This window comes from Delphinapterus leucas, chromosome 19 (genome assembly GCF_059928025.1).
Source record: "Delphinapterus leucas isolate spDelLeu-1000000601 "Yukka" chromosome 19, BTC_Dleu_Yukka2, whole genome shotgun sequence".
NCBI classification, from domain to species: Eukaryota; Metazoa; Chordata; class Mammalia; order Artiodactyla; family Monodontidae; genus Delphinapterus; species Delphinapterus leucas.
In genome coordinates, this window is record NC_143147.1 from 19288365 (window position 1) to 19307097 (window position 18733).

The window sequence follows — 18733 nt, forward strand, 5'->3', positions numbered from 1 at the left end:
AAAGGTCAGGACCTAAGCCAGCCACTTGGGAGGGGAGAGGGGAAATGAGGAGCAGAGACTGTAATACAGGGCCTTACTCCCTCCCTCTACCCCCAAGCTACCCAAACTCCCCGTCTCCGTACACGGGACCAACATCCACTCAAAGGCTCACCCAGAGGGCTTCCCTGGTGGCGCAGTGGTTGAGAGTCTGCCTGCCAATGCAGGGGACACGGGTTCGAGCCCTGGTCTGGGAAGATCCCACATGCTGCGGAGCAACTAGGCCCCGTGAGCCACAACTACTGAGCCTGAACGTCTGGACCCTGTGCTCCGCAACAAGAGAGGCCACGATAGTGAGAGGCCTGCGCACCGCGATGAAGAGTGGCCCCCGCTTGCCGCAACTGGAGAAAGCCCTCGCACAGAAACGAAGACCCAACACAGCCAAAATTTAAAAAAAAAAAAAAAAAAGTCTCACCCAGAAACTTGAGTCTTCACCCTTCCCCTTCCCCTTGCTCCCGCCTCCTACATCCAAACCAGCTCCAGGCTGGGGAGTCCGCCTCCTCAAGAGCTCTCCAGTCTGTCCACTCTCCCCAACCCCACTGGCCCTGCTCTGGCCTCAAGCCTCTCCAACGAGTCAGCAGATGGCAGCCAGATTGAGTTCAGACTCAAATCTGGCCACGTTACTCCCCTGCTTTAAAGCCTTTCCATGGCTCCCGGCCACACAGAGGGGCAAGCCCAGCCCTCCACACAGCCCTCCCACGCTCCTAGACGAGGCCCAGCCTGACCCCGCAGTCGCACCCAGTAATCTGTCTGGTGTCATAACCGCACCCAGGTCCCTCCCAGCCCACGCCATTCACATCTCACTGCCTGTGCACTATTGCTGCTGCCCCGGGTGCCTCTCTCCCCTCCGGGCTGGGCTTGTTCACCTTTGGAGACGGCTGAGGCATCACCAAGTCTCCAGGAAGCCCTCCTCCGTCCTCTCTGAGGACATCTCTGTTAGCACTTGTCACATTCCATTGCAACTGTCTGTCTGTCTGTCTCCCTATGGGACTATAAGCTTTCATGAGCAGAGACTGTGTCTTTTTTTTTTTTACTTTGTTGCCACGCGCGGGATCTCTAGTTGCGGCGAGTGGGGGCTACTCTTCACTGCGGTGCGCAGGCTTCTCATTGCGGTGGCTTCTCTTGCTGTGGAGCACGGGCTCTAGGCGTGCGGGCTTCAGTAGTTGTGGCTCGCGGGCTTTAGAGCACAGGCTTCAGTAGTTGTGGCGCACGGGCTTAGTTGCTCCGCAGCATGTTGGATCTTCCCAGACCAGGGATTGAACTCGCGTCCCCTGCCTTGGCAGGCGGATTCTTAACCACTGCGCCACCAGGGAAGTCCCGAGACTGTGTCTTTTTCACCTTTGCTTCCCCACCAGCCCCAGCGCCTAGCACTGGGCTTCAAACGCAGGTGCCCAATAAATGTGAGCTTAACTGATTCAGCCTTCTAACCCCACAGAACATCAAGTTCCCCCTGCCTCTGGCAACCCCAGCAAACTCAGCAGACACCCTAGATATGTAGGAGATGAGCTGGCTCAGATGGGGCAGCCTCAGAAGGTTCTAAAACACCTTTGTGCCTCAAAGAGTCTTGTAATCCGCAGTAAGCAAAGACCTGGTGGTCAAAGATGGGAGAAGTAAATTGGCGATCGTGACCTTCAACTGATGCATGAAAAAAAGCCATTACAGGGACTTCCCTGGTGGTCCAGTGGTTAAGACTTTGTGCTTCCAATGCCGGGGTTGTGGGTTTGATCCCTGGTCTAAGATCCCATGTGCTGCAATGCAGCCAAAAAAAAAAAAAAAAAGGCCTTTACATCGGAATCAAGGGGTGGACTGTGGAGGGACGGGTTTTCCGGTAGGGCTGGAAAGCTGAGGCAGAGACTTGATGCACAGCTGCCTGGGCCCTGACTCTGCTCTCTCCGCACCCCCCGAGAATGTAGCCTTGCTAACAACACCAAGAGAACCTGGAGAGGCAGATGTCTGTACAGGGAATCGCCCAGATTTTGTACGTAATCCTCATAGGATAGGGACTGAAGCCCTGAGTTTAAAAGGGCTGTGACATAGCCAGAAGTTGAGCTTTCTAGATGTGGCAAGCCCCCATCTTGCATGGACAATGGCTCCAGCAGCTGCCATCAGGGACCCCAGGGCCAAAGGGAAGTTACGCTGAGACACAGCGTCTGCTGCTGCCCTACGTGCTCTCCTCCCTTCTAAGATTTTAAATCTTAGCTGGTGAAATCTGAAACCTAGAGTACAGATGGCTGTGTGGTGTCTTCTGACCAAACCACAGGACAGCTGAACTGCTGCCCCAGCCAGGCTGCTGGGAAGACAGCTCCTCCAGGCCCTCTCCCTCCTTCTCCTGAGGAAGAAATAAGACGGCACAGTGACCTCTGGGCGCTCTTATGCACTTTCTCTCTATTTAGAGATGCCCACTTCTAGTGACCAAGAGCAGGGACCATCAATTAAAAAGTTGGATTCTTTTCCCTGCAGGGCAATGGGTTCTAACTTCCCGGTCATCAGGAATGTGCATGATGCCCTACCCCAGCAGTAGAGACAAGCTGCACTGAATCATCTCCACGCTCACGCCGTCCCACGATGGCCAGTGCCTGTGTATCACAGTCATCTCAGATGGCTGGAACATGGCTTACCGGCCCATGCAGCAGACACACACACACACACACACACACACACACACCTCTTTCTTTAGCAAAGAAGCAGGAGTCTCTGAGAGGGAGGGCAAGGGGCAGCAAAAAAAAGAGTGGAGAAAAGTATCAGAGGCTCCCAGTTCAGGTCGTCCTCTCTGGATGCTGCTTCAAGGACCTCCATGAGCAAACACATGGCCCTGCCAACCTAGGTTCCCCCTGTGGGAATCCAGTCAGACTATGGTTCAACAACTGCAATACAGACCGTATCCCAAGCTGGCCTGGGAGCAGGCTGGTGAAGCGGCGCTCCGCACCTGCTGTCCCTGCCTCTTTCTCTCCAGCCCTCCATCTCATGTGATGGGCTAACCATGATGACCCAGAATTAATTCATCCAGCAAATATAGACTGAGAACCTGCTATATGCCAAGCATGGTGTAAGGCTCTGGGGAGCCAGAGATGAAGTATGCAGAACCTCTGCTCTCAAAGACACTCATTCATTCGTGCATGCATTTGCTTAGTCAACAGCGAGCACCTACCATCATCAAGGTCCTGAGAGAAATGCAAAAGGACAAAAGGCATGAAGGTGAACTCCCAGAAAGTCAAAGCTAGAAGAGAGCAGATTGGGCACCAGCCCAACCCTCCCACTTTACAGATGGGCAAACTGAGTCTTGGAGAGGTTAACAATTTGTTAGTCTCCGCCTCCCAATTTTTTCTCCTCTATGTGCTGCCACCACCCCCCTATCCAGTGTTCTTGTGTGGCTCCAGGTCCCCAGCACCCCTTGCCTCTGAGGGTCTTCATCATCAGGTACCCCAGACCCCTCTCAACCTGGGCCTCCAGCAGGGGGCTGGGCCCTCCCATCCACAGTGTTGTGGAGGCAGGGGTGCATTCTGGGGCCAAAGCACCAGACTCTCTATCTAAATCGGGAAAAGAGTGGGAAAGCAGGGTGGAGAGAGGTGCTGAGAACTATTTAGCTCCAGCCTGGACTGAACCAGCCATGAAGGACAGACCTGGATTCAAATCCCAGCTGCAGGACCTACTCCCTGATGACCTTGACTCAGTTTCCTAACCTCCCAAGCCTCCCTTTCTCTTCTGTAAAATGCAGACAGTAGTGGTAGCTGCTTCCCAAGATGGCTGTGAAACCTCAGGGAAACTCTGATGAAAAGTGAGCACATAGTAAGTGCTCAGTAACGGTGGTGCCAGAACCCCATCTTCGGAGCTGCATAGCTCAGGGACACTTCCAGGAGCTGTATGGCTGACTGTCTTCGTGTCAAGGACACCAGGTCCCTGGGGAAGAAGCTGAGGCCATCGGGAGCATGGGCTGCAGTCCAGGGGTATCTGGTGCTCAGTGGAGAAGCCAACGGGCTGCATTAGTACAGAAAGATGTCTCACCCAGCAGAAGCCGAAGGAAGGCAGCATCTGGGTACCTGGAAGAGCCCTAGCACATGCAGTTGGCTGCCTAAGGACCTGTCAGTAAGCAGAGCCATATCCTGGGCACCCAGGCAGAATTTCTTCTTAGGTATTAGTGGGGAGGAGAATGAGGGAGCAGCTACTGATCTTCCTTTTAGTCCTAAGAGTCATGGGGGTGACGGGATGAAACCTCCTATGGTATCTGCCCAGCCCACAACTCATCCTTCTTCTCTGAGAACTAGCCCCTCCCACAGAGAGAGCTGGCTGCCACAGACATATTTTATCCATAAACCCCATCTCTCCAGCTAAACTGATTGGACCATGCTGGGCCAATCAGATTCCCTCTTTTTTTTTTTTTACAGTTTTATTGAGATGTAGTTTATTTACTGTAGAATTCACCATTTCTAGGTCTATCATTCAATGGTTTTCAGTATATTCACAAGGTTGTACAACCATTACCACAAACTAGTCCCAGAACATTTTCATCACCCCAGAAAAAAAAATTATTTCCATTTGGGGCTGTTATTAATAACGTTGCTATGAACATTCACATACAAGTTTCTCTATGGACATATGTTTTCATTGCTCTTGGATGTATACTCAAGAATGGAATTGCTGGTCATACAGTCGCTCTACGTTTAACCCTTTGAGGAGCTGCCAAACTGTTTTCCAGAGCAGCTGCGCCCTTTTACACTCCCACCAGCAGCGTGTAAGGCTTCCAATTTCTCTACATCCTCACCTACACTTGCTATTATCTGTCTTTTTGATTATAGTCATTCTAGTGGGTGTGAAGTAGTATCTCACGGAGGCTTTGATGTGTATGTCCCTGATAGCTAATGACGTTGAACATCTTTTCATGCGCTCATTGGCCATTTATATAACTTCTTTGGAAAAATGTTTATTCAGAGTCTTTGCCCATTTTTAAATTCTTTTTGTCTTTGTATTATTGAGTTGTTAGAGTTCTTTATATAGTTTAGATATGAGTCCCTTATCAGATATGTGATTTAAAAATATTTTCTCCCATTCTGGGCATTGTCTTTTTACTTTCCTAATGGTGTCCTTTGTAACACAGAAGTTTTTAATTTTGAAGAAGTTCAATTAATCAGTTTGCTGTTCTCGTTGTTTTTGTTGCTTGTGCTTTGGGTGTCATACCTAAGAAACCAATGCCTTATCCAAGGCCACAAAGATTTTCATCTAGGTTTTCTTCTAAGAGTTTGATACTTTGGGCTCTTACATTTAGGTCTTTGATCCATTTTGAGTTAATTTTTGTACACGGTGTGAGACAGGGATTCAATTTCATCCTTTGCATGTGGATATCAGTTGTCCCAGCACCACTTGTTGAAAGACTATTTTTCTCCATTGAATTGTCATGACATATCGTACTTGTTGAAAGTCAATTGACCACAAATGTGAGGGTTTATTTCTGGACTCTGAATTCTATTCCATTGATCTGTATGTCTATCTCTATGCCATTACCAAACTCTCTTGATTACTGTCACTTGGTAGTAAATTTGAACTCACGAAGTACAGTCCTCCAACTTTGTTCTTCTTTTTCAAGATTATCCTTGAACTTCCATAAGAATTTTAGGATCAGTTTATCCATCTTCGCAAGGAAGGCAGCTGGGATTTTGATGGGGATGCATTTCCAGTTCCTGTTCAATGCCCCCTGAGCTCTAGCTCCACCTCCTCCCCTTGGGTTCCCTGATGCACCTGGGATTTTTTTCCATAAACTCCATCTTTTGCTTAACCAGATTACACTGGGTTTTTGTTTCTTGCAATCAAAAGAATCTTAACCAAGTGCAAGTAGGAACACAGTCCTACACACTGTCCCAAACAACCCTCTCAACACCACCTCCCCAAGGCCTAAGACCTCAGACTGTCCCCCACATACCCAGAGAGCCCACTGGGGTCCCAGTCTCAACACTGGCCCATGCCCCCAGCCCTTCACTCCACCTTGTAACTAGTTCCTTTGCAGGTTACATGTATCATCTTTACTAGTTAAAACAAACAGGCCCTCAATAAACGCTTGTGAAATTGAACTAGATGTCCCAAGACGGTACCAAAAAAACCCACTCCTACCACTCTACACCCCTTAGTAACTCAGCTTCCTACCTAGCATCTCATGCAATACGCAGATAGGAAGCTCTAGGAAGGCCAGACATCGCTGTGCCCACTGGACAAAGGATACGGAAACTGAAGTCCAGAGAAGTTAAGTGTCTTTCCCAAGAGTGACTTGCCCTAAACGCTGGACTGCCCTGATGCACACCCCACGCCAATCAGCACAGGCACAGACAGGCCCATTGTCCCGCCCCATCTTTAAGAGCTACTTTAGAAGCTACCTCCTCCTGTCAGTCTTCCAAGATTGCTCCCACTACATCCCTGGCATCAACTCTACAGAGAGACTGAAAGCTCTCAGAGAGCAGGGACAGTTTTCCATCCATCCCTGCCCTGCTAACTGCCCACCCTCACCCTTCTGAGCAAAACAAACCTGAGTGGGAAGCTTCCTTGTTTTGACCCCCCCCCCTTAGATGCCAACTCGCAAGACTGGCTGTGCTCTGCCCAGGGAAGTGTACCCAGGGGATGCACAGGCAGTGCTGGCAACTAAATGGCATGGCAGAGAGAGGCCAGCCTGGAAAACCTTTCAGCTGAGATGGGGGAGTTACAAGCAGGTGGGGCTGCCTCCAAAGGAGGACACTTAGTAGAGGAATTTTTCATGCTTGAGCCAATTCACGTGTTGCAGGATAATATTTTGAGCTAGTGACCAATGCTGTTTTTCCCTCCTAAAATTTCCTTCCTTTTTAACTCACTTAATTGGAGAAGGTGGTTGGTCAGTACTCATTGCCCAAGGGAGGGATGCAGTTGGGAACCGACTTTTGTTAAGTCTCAAGGGGGAAAGAGGATCCAGGCGCAGGCAAAATGGTTTGGCCAGAAACACAGAGGGAAAAGAACGAAGGTGATGAGAGAGGAGCAGTCAGAGGTTCTAGGACAAAGGGGTGTCTGCTCAGGGCTCCCCAGACAGACGAGCAGACACGTGGTAAACCGAGGCAGACAATCAATCCCCAGACCCTGAATCTGGTGCTGGAATTCTCAGAGAGCCTCAGGGCCAGGCTGATCAGGACGACAGGTGTCTGGTAATAGATGACTCGATGACCAACTGACCACCCACAAACACACACACACTGGGGTGTTCTGCCAGGTCCTAGAACTCTGTGGCACAATTTTCCAGGTAGGTGGGAATGTCAGAAAGACAGCCTGGGACTTCCCTGGCGGTCCAGTGCTTAAGACTCCACACTTCCACTGCAGGGGGGCATGGGTTCAATCCCTGGTTGGGGAAGTCTGCATGCTGTGCAGTGCGGCAAAAAAAATAGCCTCTTGGGACTGGGGCTACAAAAATTATATATAAAAACAAAATGATTACAAGTGATGGAAAACTAAAATATAAAAATTAAAGTGATGGAAAATACAATTCTCTTTCTTATACCCTTGAGTTGTGGCCTGAAAGTTTCACTGCTATACACATTTCCACCACACGGGTCCCCCTGCTTGCTTCCCAGCCTCTGCCTTTTCCCGGATACTTCGGGAATCAAAAGCCCAGTCCAGCCTCCTCCAAGTCCACAAGCCCCTGGACTGAGACAGAGAATCTGACAAATGCAACAGTCCCGCTCACGTTTTCCACAACCAGGAGGGAAATGAGGGCCCCAGAAGAGCTCCATCTGCCATTACCTCTGACCTTTACGTAACAGGAAGTGGCTACTTACTTGACCTTCAGGCTCGCCAGCATGGTCTTGTCGATCCTGCCAAGAGAAAAGCAAGGGCTTCCGTCAGTGCCAGGGCTGAGGGCTCCCACCTAGCACCTGCAGGGGACAGGTCCCGGGGCCAGCCCAGACCACCAGCCCCGCAGGGCCGTGGACAATGTTGCTTCAGGAGGAAGGAAGTTCTCCTCCAGCCCAGAAAGGGAGGACTTGGGAGCTCTGGGAGGGCCGGAGCCACTCATAACCCAGTGAGATGGGTCCTGTTATTCTCCCTATTTTAGAGATGAGGAAACAGGCTCGGGAGGATACAGTCACTGGCCCAGTCTGGATCCCAGTATCTGACTCCAGACCCAGGGATCTAAAGCACTTTATATGCCATCTCTGCTTTCGTTACCCAAGCTCCAGAAGAGGACTCTGCAACCCAGCCTCATGGGTCACAGCGGCTGGACAATCAATGCATGGATATTTCCTGGGATTCTGCTTTACAAAGATGCCGCAACCTCCAGCACCAGGGACCCTCCTGCTCTGGGAGCTGCCAGTTCCTCTAAGGAGGCATAAGCCACTCCTGAGACAGAACCTGACAGCAGGCGCCAGGGTGCACAGGAGGTGGGGTCTGTCGGGCACAGGAGCTCAGAGCCCGGAAGATCACGTTTGCGGCAGACTGTCCCGGCAGCCAGCAACTCCACCCCAGCCTGCGCCTACCCTTGCTGGAAGACAAGGCAGGGCTGCTAGGCTTCTATTTTTACCCTCTGCATATGCCAGCCCTTATGGCTGGTAAAAGAGGCCCCTTCCTCTCTCCAGAGACAGAAAGGTAGGCGAGATTCCCACTCTCTGTCTCCTCTTGTATAGGGTCACAAATACCAGGGTCACATCACCATCAGTGTCACCACTGCGCCATGTCATCATTGCCATTAATGCCACCAAAATCACCACCACCTCCAGGAGGCTTGAAACCCTGGAAAGTTCTTATAGCCACCTCTGCCCAGCAGCTCAGCTCTGCCATGAGCTCCCCATACACGCAACTACTGGGGCCCCAGGGAGGAGGGGAGCTGTGTCAGGGGCCACACGGTGAGGACGCAGAGCTGCCCCAGCAATCACGAGTCAGCACCAAGCCCTTGAGCTGGGGGGTGGGATCCTTCCACCCTGAGTCAACTCCCAGCACCTTCCGATCTCACTTCCCAACAGCAAAATAAGCCACACCCGAGGTTCCTGGCCCAGGTCCCCCCTCCAAGCTTCTTCCCCACGGGCCCCCTGGGCCCTTCCTTGGTGCTTCCACGAGGCCCCTAGGGGTCTCACTGGGTTCCTAACCCCCTCTGGTATGGAGATCCTCGTCCTCTCCCATTCAACTCACTGAATGGGAGTAAGGTGGACCCAGGAGCAGATCCCTGCACTCTGCTACATCTGTTACCCAGAGAAACCCAACTGGAACCTCTATCAATAAGCCCTTACATTTTATATTTTCCCAAGGAATCTTTTTTAATTCTTACAACATCCCTTTGTTGTGGGTAAGGCAGAAATTCCCCATTTACACATGGAGAAACTGAGACCTGGAGAGAGGAAGTGTCCCATCTGGGCTCCTCAAAGAGCAGAAGAGGAGCGGCGCCTTAACCCAGGTCTCCCAGCATGCCCTCTCACCCTACCACCCGCCACCCACCAACTCTCTGGGTCACACCCTGGGCCACAGCAGCCCCAGTCCGGGGACCCACGCCCACACCTACTCAGTCAACCGGGCTCCCACGGGGGTGTGGCCTCGGAGGGCAGGGTCTATGGCTTGGCAGGGCTGAGATGGGGAGATAGGGCAGCGCTGTGACACTGAGCTTTCCCCTTTCAGGAAACCAAGGTCCCCAGGTTCTTCGGGTGCCATCTCTCTCCTCCCTGCCCTGCCGCATCCCATTCACCCTCATCACCTTGCCCACCAGCGCTACTGGACATCCACCCTGGCATCCAACGGAGCTCTGAAAATACCACCCCCAAGACTCTTTTCACTGTCTGGAGTGGACCAGGGCTCCAGGAATCTGTAATTTAGCCCTCAAACAACTGCAAGATCCCTTCCCTGCTGAAAGCCATCCCCGCATGATAGCCACCCTAACCCTCCAGCCCCACCAGGAAGCTCTGCCATCCCATGTCTTGCAGCCCCTGTGCTCCCTCCCACTCTCCTTCACCTCTTATGCCCCCCACTACTGGCCACCCAGCTTCCACACCAGGACAGCCCTGGCCACCCTCCCCCCCTCAGCAGTGGGAACCTCTTCTTTGACAATGCTCCAAGGCTAGAAGCTGAAAGGAAACTGATAATGAAAACCACTAGACCCCGTTCCCCAGCTGAGGAGAAGCTGCCGGCAGCTGGTAACCAGAGACAAGTCTTTGACCTCAGTTTCCTCACTTTATGGCCCCATAGGGAGGAAAGAGCCTCTCCTTTGTCCCAGACAGAAACTTAGCAGCAAAAGGTGGCCCAGAGGGTCAGGCAAGAGGCTGGAGCACAGCCCCAGCTGCTCAGACTGGCTGTAGGGGGAGGGCAGGGAGGGGCCCCTGGCGACAGGCCTGCCCGGTCCTCTCACTGCTCACCCCTGAAGAGAGCAGACAGCCCAAAGGCCGAGCAGGCCACACACTCTCCCGGCCACGAAGTCACAGAGATGACCCAGACAGAAGCATAACACACATGCACAGACAAGAGCACACACAGGTACAGAAGCTCCGAGGCGCAGACCGGCATCCGCTCAGAAGCGCAGAGGGCAAACGTGGTCACGCGTCGGCACACACACCCAGCCAGGCACACACCTCACACCCGGCCGCACAGACATGCACACCTAAACACACAGTCCCAGATACACACGTGTTCACAGCCATCACAGATGCACATACACATTTATGGAAACACATGACACAGAGGCCCACGTTCACCAGAGTCACACTCACACTGGCTCCAGCTCCGACCTCTGAATTCCCTAGAAGACTGTACCCAAGGGACAGTGAGGAAAAGCCTGGTGCCCCCCCCACAGGATCTTCCATCTCCATCCACCCAAGCATCTGAAAGTCCCCCGCACTGCTCCCTACAGACCAGGTCACAGCCACAGGCTCAACCGGGCTTCACGGCCAGATTCGCTCCCACCCCTTCACCCGCCCTCCCATCTGTTACCCACCATCCGAAGCCCCCAAAGGAGACACTGCGCTTCCTGCCAAACATGGCTGTGACGGAGGGGCCCCTGGTCCAGCGATGCCCCCGAGGCTGTTGGCAAGACTGCTGCGGCCTCGGAGCAGCGGGGTCGACAGCCACCGGCAAAGGGCGGGGTGCCCGGTGTGGCACCTCCCCCAATGCCTGCCCCCCAGCCCGGCTTCCTGTGGGTGAGGCCGCGGGGTGGGAGGGGTGTCCTGCCCCCCAGGACGCACCAAGACAGGCAGGGGAGGTCGCAGAGGGCAGCTTCCCCACACCCGGAGGAACCCGCAGCACCGGAAGGGGCTCGGCCGGCAGATTGCACCACAGCACGGGTTGGCAGCTCTGCCCCACACAGCCCAGGCTGCCCGGAACCCAAGGAGGCCCGAGGATTACCATGATTGTGCCTGGGAGGGGGGAGAGACCTGGCTGGAAGGCTCAGGGAGCCCTGCCGACGCGGGCCCACACCGACTCCCTGGGGCTGCCGGAGGCGGGACCTTGGGCTTTCTGCCTCCACCGTACCAGATAAACCTGCCCCACACGCACACGCGTGTGGACACAAGTATACGTGCACCCACGTGGGCCCAGGGGCGCACACACGTGCACACATATATGCACAGGACCCACGGGTACACCTAGGCGCGTGCGTGCTCACGTACGTCAGCAGACGCCGGCACACACGTGCGCGCAGGTACTGCACACTCACCTGCCGGTGCGCGCAGACGTTTACAAAGACACCTGCACATCCGCCTCGTGCACACGCAGCTCCCCAAACAAACACACGCTCACACACATCAACATACGTGCACACACCTAGGCGCACGCTCAGATCGCACACACGCCTACAAGGCGCCCTCACGTACACAGGCACAGGCACAGGCACAGATCTGTACTGCTCAGATGCCCTTGAGCGTCTAGACAGAGGTCAGCAGTGCTGAGCTCCTGCCGGCAGTGGCAGAGGTGGCAGGTGGCACCGAAGTGCACGTCTTTGCCTTTCCCACTGGACCCACAGGCTAGTCCTAATCTCTGTCTGCACCAGTGCTGCCACGCCTGGTACACGGCAGGTGCTCACTAACGAGAGCCCCGTCGAAGAGTGCGGCACATACATACAGCAGCCTAGGGTAGAGGGTCACGGGCGGGGTGCCAGGTCCCCGCCCCTACCAAGCAGTGGAGAAGCTTCCACCATTGGCCTTTCCCACTGGCCCACCTTCCCCGGAGCTGGGAGTTAGATCCACGCTGGGATGCCAGCGGGCCACCCCCAGGCTGTGGACAAAGGGCACAGGCATTTTTATTTTCTTGACTCCTCCACTGCAGGGGACACAAGGGGCCTCAGGCCCTATGGGGGCAGCACTGGGCCCTGACTAGGGGTGGCAAGTGTGGGGTCCCGTGCCCCCCGGCTGCTCAGCAGGAGCCTGGTGGTCCTTGGTTCAGGTTGCACCCTCCACCCTCACCTTGATCAGAAAAGGAAGGATCAAGCGGTCCACTCCCTAGGGTTGCATAGACCGCCGGCTTCCCGCTGGACGTCCACTCCACACCCAGATCTGTCACCCCTACTGCACCCACCCCACACTCAGGAGATGCTCAGCAGGTACCACGGACCCCCTGGGTCCTGCCTGTCCTGCATCCTTTTGGCCTCCCTCTGAGCAAGACAGCTCTGTGCTCCATCTGCTCCCAGGGGGGGACACCTGGCCAGGCCTGGCCAGCCAGGGCTTCACCCTCCTGGCTGCAGTGACTGGTTTGGGAGTGAGCAGGAGACCTAATCGGACCCAGTAGGACTCACTCCCACAAAGCTTCCCCCCTCTCCTCCCCAGGGTTGCTGAACCACAGGATGGATCACCAGGGTAAGCCAGAAACGGCCCACAGCCTCATCCCAGGCGTCACGTGGGTTACTAATAACTAATAACCCACATTCCTTTTGCAAAGTGCTTACTTTTTTTATCAATTAGAGGGAGTTCCTAGTGAGCCCATCATTGGAGCACATCATCTGACACGCTTCCATGTGGGAGAGAGAGGAGGGGTTGCCGTCACAGTAAGCTTGGGCACTTCCGGCCTTCCGTCTTATCTATTCTTATCTGTACACACATGTGACCATGTGTGCTTACTGTCCACCAACATATTCCAGGGGAAGACACAGCTGAGAGATGCTCTGATTCAGGCCCTCATAGTCTGCAAAGACACCCAGATAAAACCCAGGTAGGAGGCCACCTGGGCCAAATGTTCGCAGACCCAGAGGAGACACAGGCCCAAGCCCAAGCATCTGAAGGTCCGAAGGGCAGCCCAAGGACCAGGCAGGGAGGAGCATTTCAAGACCAGGCTGGATTCTCCCACCTTGCACGGCAGCCACAAAAGACACCACGTCATGGGATTCAGACACCTGGCCAAGGAGCGGCAAGGGCCTGGCTGCATCAGCAGGAAGGGCACAGAGCTCACAGCCTGGACTTGAACTTGAGAGTCCAGAAGGGCCGGTGCCATCTTCGCCCCCCAGAGTAAGGGCCCAGAGCAAGAGAAGGGAAGTTCCCAGGTAGCTTTCAATTTTACTGCATAAGCTCGGGAGGGAGGTGAGAGTCATTCTAGAGCCTCATCCACTCTCCCCTCCTCAGTGCTGAGGCTCCCAAGCTTTGGAGCTGTGTGACCTCCAGCAACTTACCTAACCTCTCTAGGCCTCAGTTTCCTCCTCCATAATAGGGAGTGGCTGCCACCAACCTCACAAGATTATAAATGAACGTAAACACAGCACAGGGCTCCCAAACCATTACCAGAGCTGTTATATGTACTATCTATTATGATTCCACCCCCTCCCTCGGTCCCACGCAGCTTCCAGCTGCCCCTGCTCTGACCCCTCCGTTCTTCTTCTGGGTGGTGGTGGGCAGTGAGGAGTCCATGGCTCTCTGGGAAGGACTGCAAGTCAAGAGAAAAGAGAAGCATGCTGTGTGCCAGGCCCAGCCCTCCTGCCCCACCAAGCACAGCCCAGCTTCCTCCCAAACCTCAGCTGATTCAGCATGTGGGCAGTCAGGGTGGAGATAAGGACAAGCTATGGGGACAGGGGGGCCAGGGGAAGCGCTGTGACTGTGAGTTGGCTATGGGTCAGAACTGACCTTTCAATCTCACAACCACCTCTGAGATAGCACCACTTTATCCCCATTTTACAGATGGTGACACTGAGGCACAGAGAGGTTAAGGAACCTGCGTGATGGTGGCAGAGCCAGGTCTGACTCCAGAGCCCAAGTTCTCAGCCACTGTTCTATACAATGATCTGCATCATCAGACCAAACCTGCCCCACTGACTCTGGAACCTACAGAAATGCCCAGTTCACGCAACGCCCATTTTACAGATGGGGAAACGAAGGCCCTGAAGGCAAAGCTCAGCTCAACAGCCAGGAGAGAACAACGAAGCTGGAAGGAGCACGTGCCTGAGTCCTTCTCACCTGAGGTTGCTCCTTGCCCTTCCACAGAGGAAGGGCCCACTTTGGGTCACCAAGTCACAATGCCCTGGCTTCCCTGGTGGAGGCCTGTGGGTATTTCTGGTCCAGCTGAGGGAGCAAGTACCAAACAGAGCTCCAACTCCGGGACAGAGCTCCAGGGAACCCACCCAGTTCTCTGGATTTTAGAGAAACACGGAGCGGAGAAAGCTGGCTGGGATCAGAGGAGGAGAGGCAGCCCAGGTCCCTGCCAGGAGCCCCTCCATCATATCTGCAGTCCCTTGGGGGCAGGAGGGAAGGGAGAGACAGTGTGGTTTCCTCCACTTCGGCAGCTCCGTCCTCGCAGCCACCAGCAGGAGGTAAAAGATGAAACAAGCTCCCTTCCCAGGCGTGGGGATGAGGCAGTTACAGGAAGCTGAGGAAACAGATGTCCTGAGAGAAGCAGGCACTAGATCATTCAGCCTGGATCCTCCCCCACTCCAGACAACATAAGCTGGCATCAGTACCGACCCCGTAAGGCTCAGCTCTCCTCCTATCTCGACCACTGAATCACCTTGAGCAGGTCACGTGATCTTTGGAGGCTTCAGTTGACCTTGCCTCAAAGGGGAGGCTAGATTAGCCTCTGCTTCCTTTATAAACCAGGTGAGGACAAAGCATAGTGGCAGAGAAGGACCAGGAAAACAGGGTGCCATGGTATTTCCTGATCTCCAGGAAAACAGGGTGCCATGGTATTCAGAGCCAGCAGACCCACACTGGTTGGGAATCTACACCTTGGGATGGAGAAAAAATGACATCTCACATCTGCATTGTGATTTACAGTGCCCTGATCACTTCCCCCCTCACGCTGCCTCAAGGGCTAGACTTAATTTCCCATTGCACAAGTTCTGAAAAGCAAGATGATGACCAAAAAAATTACAAGAGAAGCGCTTGTGAAAACTCGGTTCCAAGAGCGGGACCCCAACATATGACAGTCGTGCAATTTATTCTGATTTGTTCAGTAACGCTATCTTCCAAAAGAACTCCCAGCAAAACGTGGTTGTGAACTAAAGAAGCTGCAACATGTACCATTATTTTAAATTATTTTTAAATAATAATAAAGTATTTTTACCCATCAGATAAGTTAAAAAAAAAAAAACCTTGATAATGGTGTGAGGATGTAAGGAAACAGGCACCCCACCATTAGTGTGTAGATATTTGGCAAGATCTATTAAAATATTAAGTGCACATACTGTTTGTGCCAACACTTCTGTTTTTAGAGATTTATCTGGGGAATTCCCTGGCGGTCCAGTAGTTAGGACTCTGCGCTTTCACTACCAAGGGCCCGGGTTCAACCCCTGGTTGGGGAACTAAGATCCCACAATTTTCATGGCACGGCCAAAAAAAAAAGAAGAAGAAAAAGAGATTTATCCTGGGCTTCCCTGGTGGCGCAGTGGTTGAGAGTCCGCCTGCTGATGCAGGGGACATGGGTTCGTGCCCCGGTCCGGGAAGATCCCACGTGCCGCGGAGCGGCTGGGCCCGTGAGCCATGGCCGCTGAGCCTGCGCGTCCGGAGCCTGCGCGTCCGGAGCCTATGCTCCACAACGAGAGAGGCCACAAGAGTGAGAGGCCCACGTACCGTAAAAAAAAAAGAGATTTATCCTACTGGTAAACTCATACAAGCTGACAAGATCTATGCACACAGATATTAACTATATCATTGTTTATAATAGCAAATACAATTAGTAACATAAATAACCATCATTTCACGATATTGTGGAACAAGCATACAATGGGATACTGTGTAGCCATTGAAAAGAAGGAGGTAGGATTTATATGTGTTACTACATAAAGGTATCCTAAAAACTAAAAAAACAACAAATAGGGGCTTCCCTGGTGGCACAGTGGTTGAGAATCCGCCTGCCAATGCAGGGGACACGGGTTCAATCCCTGGTCCAGGAAGATCCCACATGCCGTGGAGCAACTAAGCCCATGCACCACAACTACTGAGCCTGTGCTCTAGAGCCCATAAGCCACAACTACTGAAGCCCGCACGCCTAGAGCCTAAGCTCGGCAACAAGAGAAGCCACCGCAATGAGAAGCCCGCGCACTGCAATGAAGAGTAGCCCCCGCTCACCGCAACTAGAGAAAGCCCGCGTGCAGCAACGAAGACCCAACACAGCCAAAAATAAATAAATTTATTTTAAAAATTAAAAAACAACAAACAAAAAGACACAGAACAGGGACTTCCCTGGTGGTCCAGTGGTTAAGAACCCATCTCCCAATGCAGGGGACTTGGGTTCGATCCCTGGTTGGGGAACTAAGATCCCACATGCCCCGGTGCAACTAAGCCCGCACGCTGCAACTACTGAGCCCGAGCACCTCAACTAGAGAGCCCACGTGCTGCAACTTAGACCTGACGCAGCCAAAAATAAATAAATAAATAAAATTTAAAAAAAAAAGACAGAACAGCTCATATAATAGGATCTCATTCGTTTAAATAAATATGTAAATTCTTATATATGCCTAGACAATTTCTGGAAGGAAACATAAGCAATGGCCCAAGACTGGTTACCTCTGAAGAATGGGACTGGAACTGGAAATCCGGGTGGAAGAAACTTTTCACTTTATGTCCTCCTGTGCTGCTTGATTTTTTTTTTTTTTTTACCAAGAACATGTTATAATTTAAAGAAAAAGTGTTAAACAGATGGTTTGCTAAGAAGAAGAAAGAAGATGAAGGAGAAGAGGAGGAGGAGAGGGGTGGAAGCTACAAACGCTCATTTCTTTAAAACCTTCTTAAACTATTTAGAGTTCAAACTGACTGCTGATTCCAGTCCTGAGATCACCTCTTCTACCCTGAAGGTAAGTCTGTCTTGCCCCAGAGAGATAGAACCCAGGTCTCTCTCTCTCTCAGTATCTGACTCCAGATGGTTCTTCCATACACTCTGGTTGGTTTTTTGTGTGTGTTTTGTCTTGTTTTTTGGCTGCGCCACTCGTCTTGTGGGATCTTAGTTCCCTGACTAGGGACTGAACACGGGCCCTCGGCATTGAGAGCACAGAGTCCTAACTGCTGGACCACCAGGGAATTCCCCATCCACTCTGCTTTTAAGCATAGTTTGTCTCTCAATCTTAAGTAAGAAAACCCCAAGGAGACCAATATACCACTTTGTTGGGGGAAATTTGACAGTTCACGTCGGAATCCTTACCTTCATGCCAAGAAGCTTCTAGAGTGCAGATCATGGCCAGTTTGGGGATCTGGGTGTTGGTTTGTTTTTGGTTTTTTTTTTTTGCGGTACGCGGGCGTCTCACTGCTGTGGCCTCTCCCATTGTGGAGCACAGGCCCCAGTCGCGCAGGCTCAGCAGCCATGGCTCACGGGCCCAGCCGCTCCGCGGCATGTGGGATCTTCCCGGACCGGGGCACGAACCCGTGTCCCCTGCATCGGCAAGTGGACTCTCAACCACCGCGCCACCAGGGAAGCCCTGGGTGTTGGTTTTACATGGGTATGTCAAGCCTGTGAAAATCCATCAACCTGCACACTTACAACCTGTGCACTTCTCTGTATGTATATTATGCTTCAATAGGAAGTTTTTTTTAATATGCATACCTTTTGACCTAGAAATCCCAAGGGGAAAAAATCAGAGCTGTGTGCCAGGTTGTACTTTTGAGGGTCTCCAGCTCGTTGTTGTCATAACTATGAAATGCTGGGAACAATCTAAATTTCCAACAGTAGGAGTAGGTTAGAGAAAGACAACATCTCTCAACAATACAGTTCATCTCAGCCAACCAACCACAGGTAGAAAATATTCGAGGAAAAAAATTTCCATAAAATTCCAAAAAGCAAAACTGGAATTTGCCATGCTGGCAACTAGTTACGTAGCATTTACATTGTATTAGGTATTGTAAGTAATCTAGACATGATTGAAAGTATATGGGAGACCTAAGTGACCATCAACATATGAATGGATAAAGACGATGCGGTATATGTATACAATCGAATACTACTCAGCCATTAAAAACAATGAAATTTTGCCATTTGCAACAACTTGGTGGACCTGGGAAGGTATTACACTTAGTGAAACAAGTCAGACAGAGAAAGACTGTTACCATTTATATTTCAAATCTAAAAATAAAACAAAGGAATGAATATAACAAAACAGAAACAGACTCACAGATATAGAGAAGAAACCAGGGGATACCAGTGGGGAGAGGGAAGGTGGTGGGGGACAAGATAGGGGTAGGGAATTAAGAGGTACAAACTATATTTTATAATAAATTTAAATGGAGTATAATCTTACATTATTTTTTAATTTAAAAAATAAAGTATAAGGGAGAATGGCATAGGTTACATGCAAATTCTACACCATTTTATATAAGGGACTTGA

At 52.0% G+C, this 18733-nt stretch overlaps 1 protein-coding gene across 2 annotated transcripts in view; it reads right to left on the reverse strand.

Annotated features, from left to right (window-relative positions):
• RAP1GAP2 (RAP1 GTPase activating protein 2) overlaps positions 1–11119 on the reverse strand; it is a 186911-nt gene extending 175792 nt beyond the window's left edge. Inside the window, exons 1-2 of one of the 2 annotated variants that reach the window (XM_022595921.3) lie at positions 10946–11119; positions 7815–7850 (exon numbers count right to left, since the gene is read on the reverse strand). In XM_022595921.3, the coding sequence (XP_022451629.1) occupies positions 7815–7850; positions 10946–10989 (80 nt within the window). In that variant the 5' untranslated portion in view covers positions 10990–11119. The remainder of the gene's footprint in view (positions 1–7814; positions 7851–10945) is intronic. The other variant, XM_089900603.1, reaches the window with a different exon arrangement.
• Between the last annotated feature and the right edge of the window lie 7614 nt (positions 11120–18733).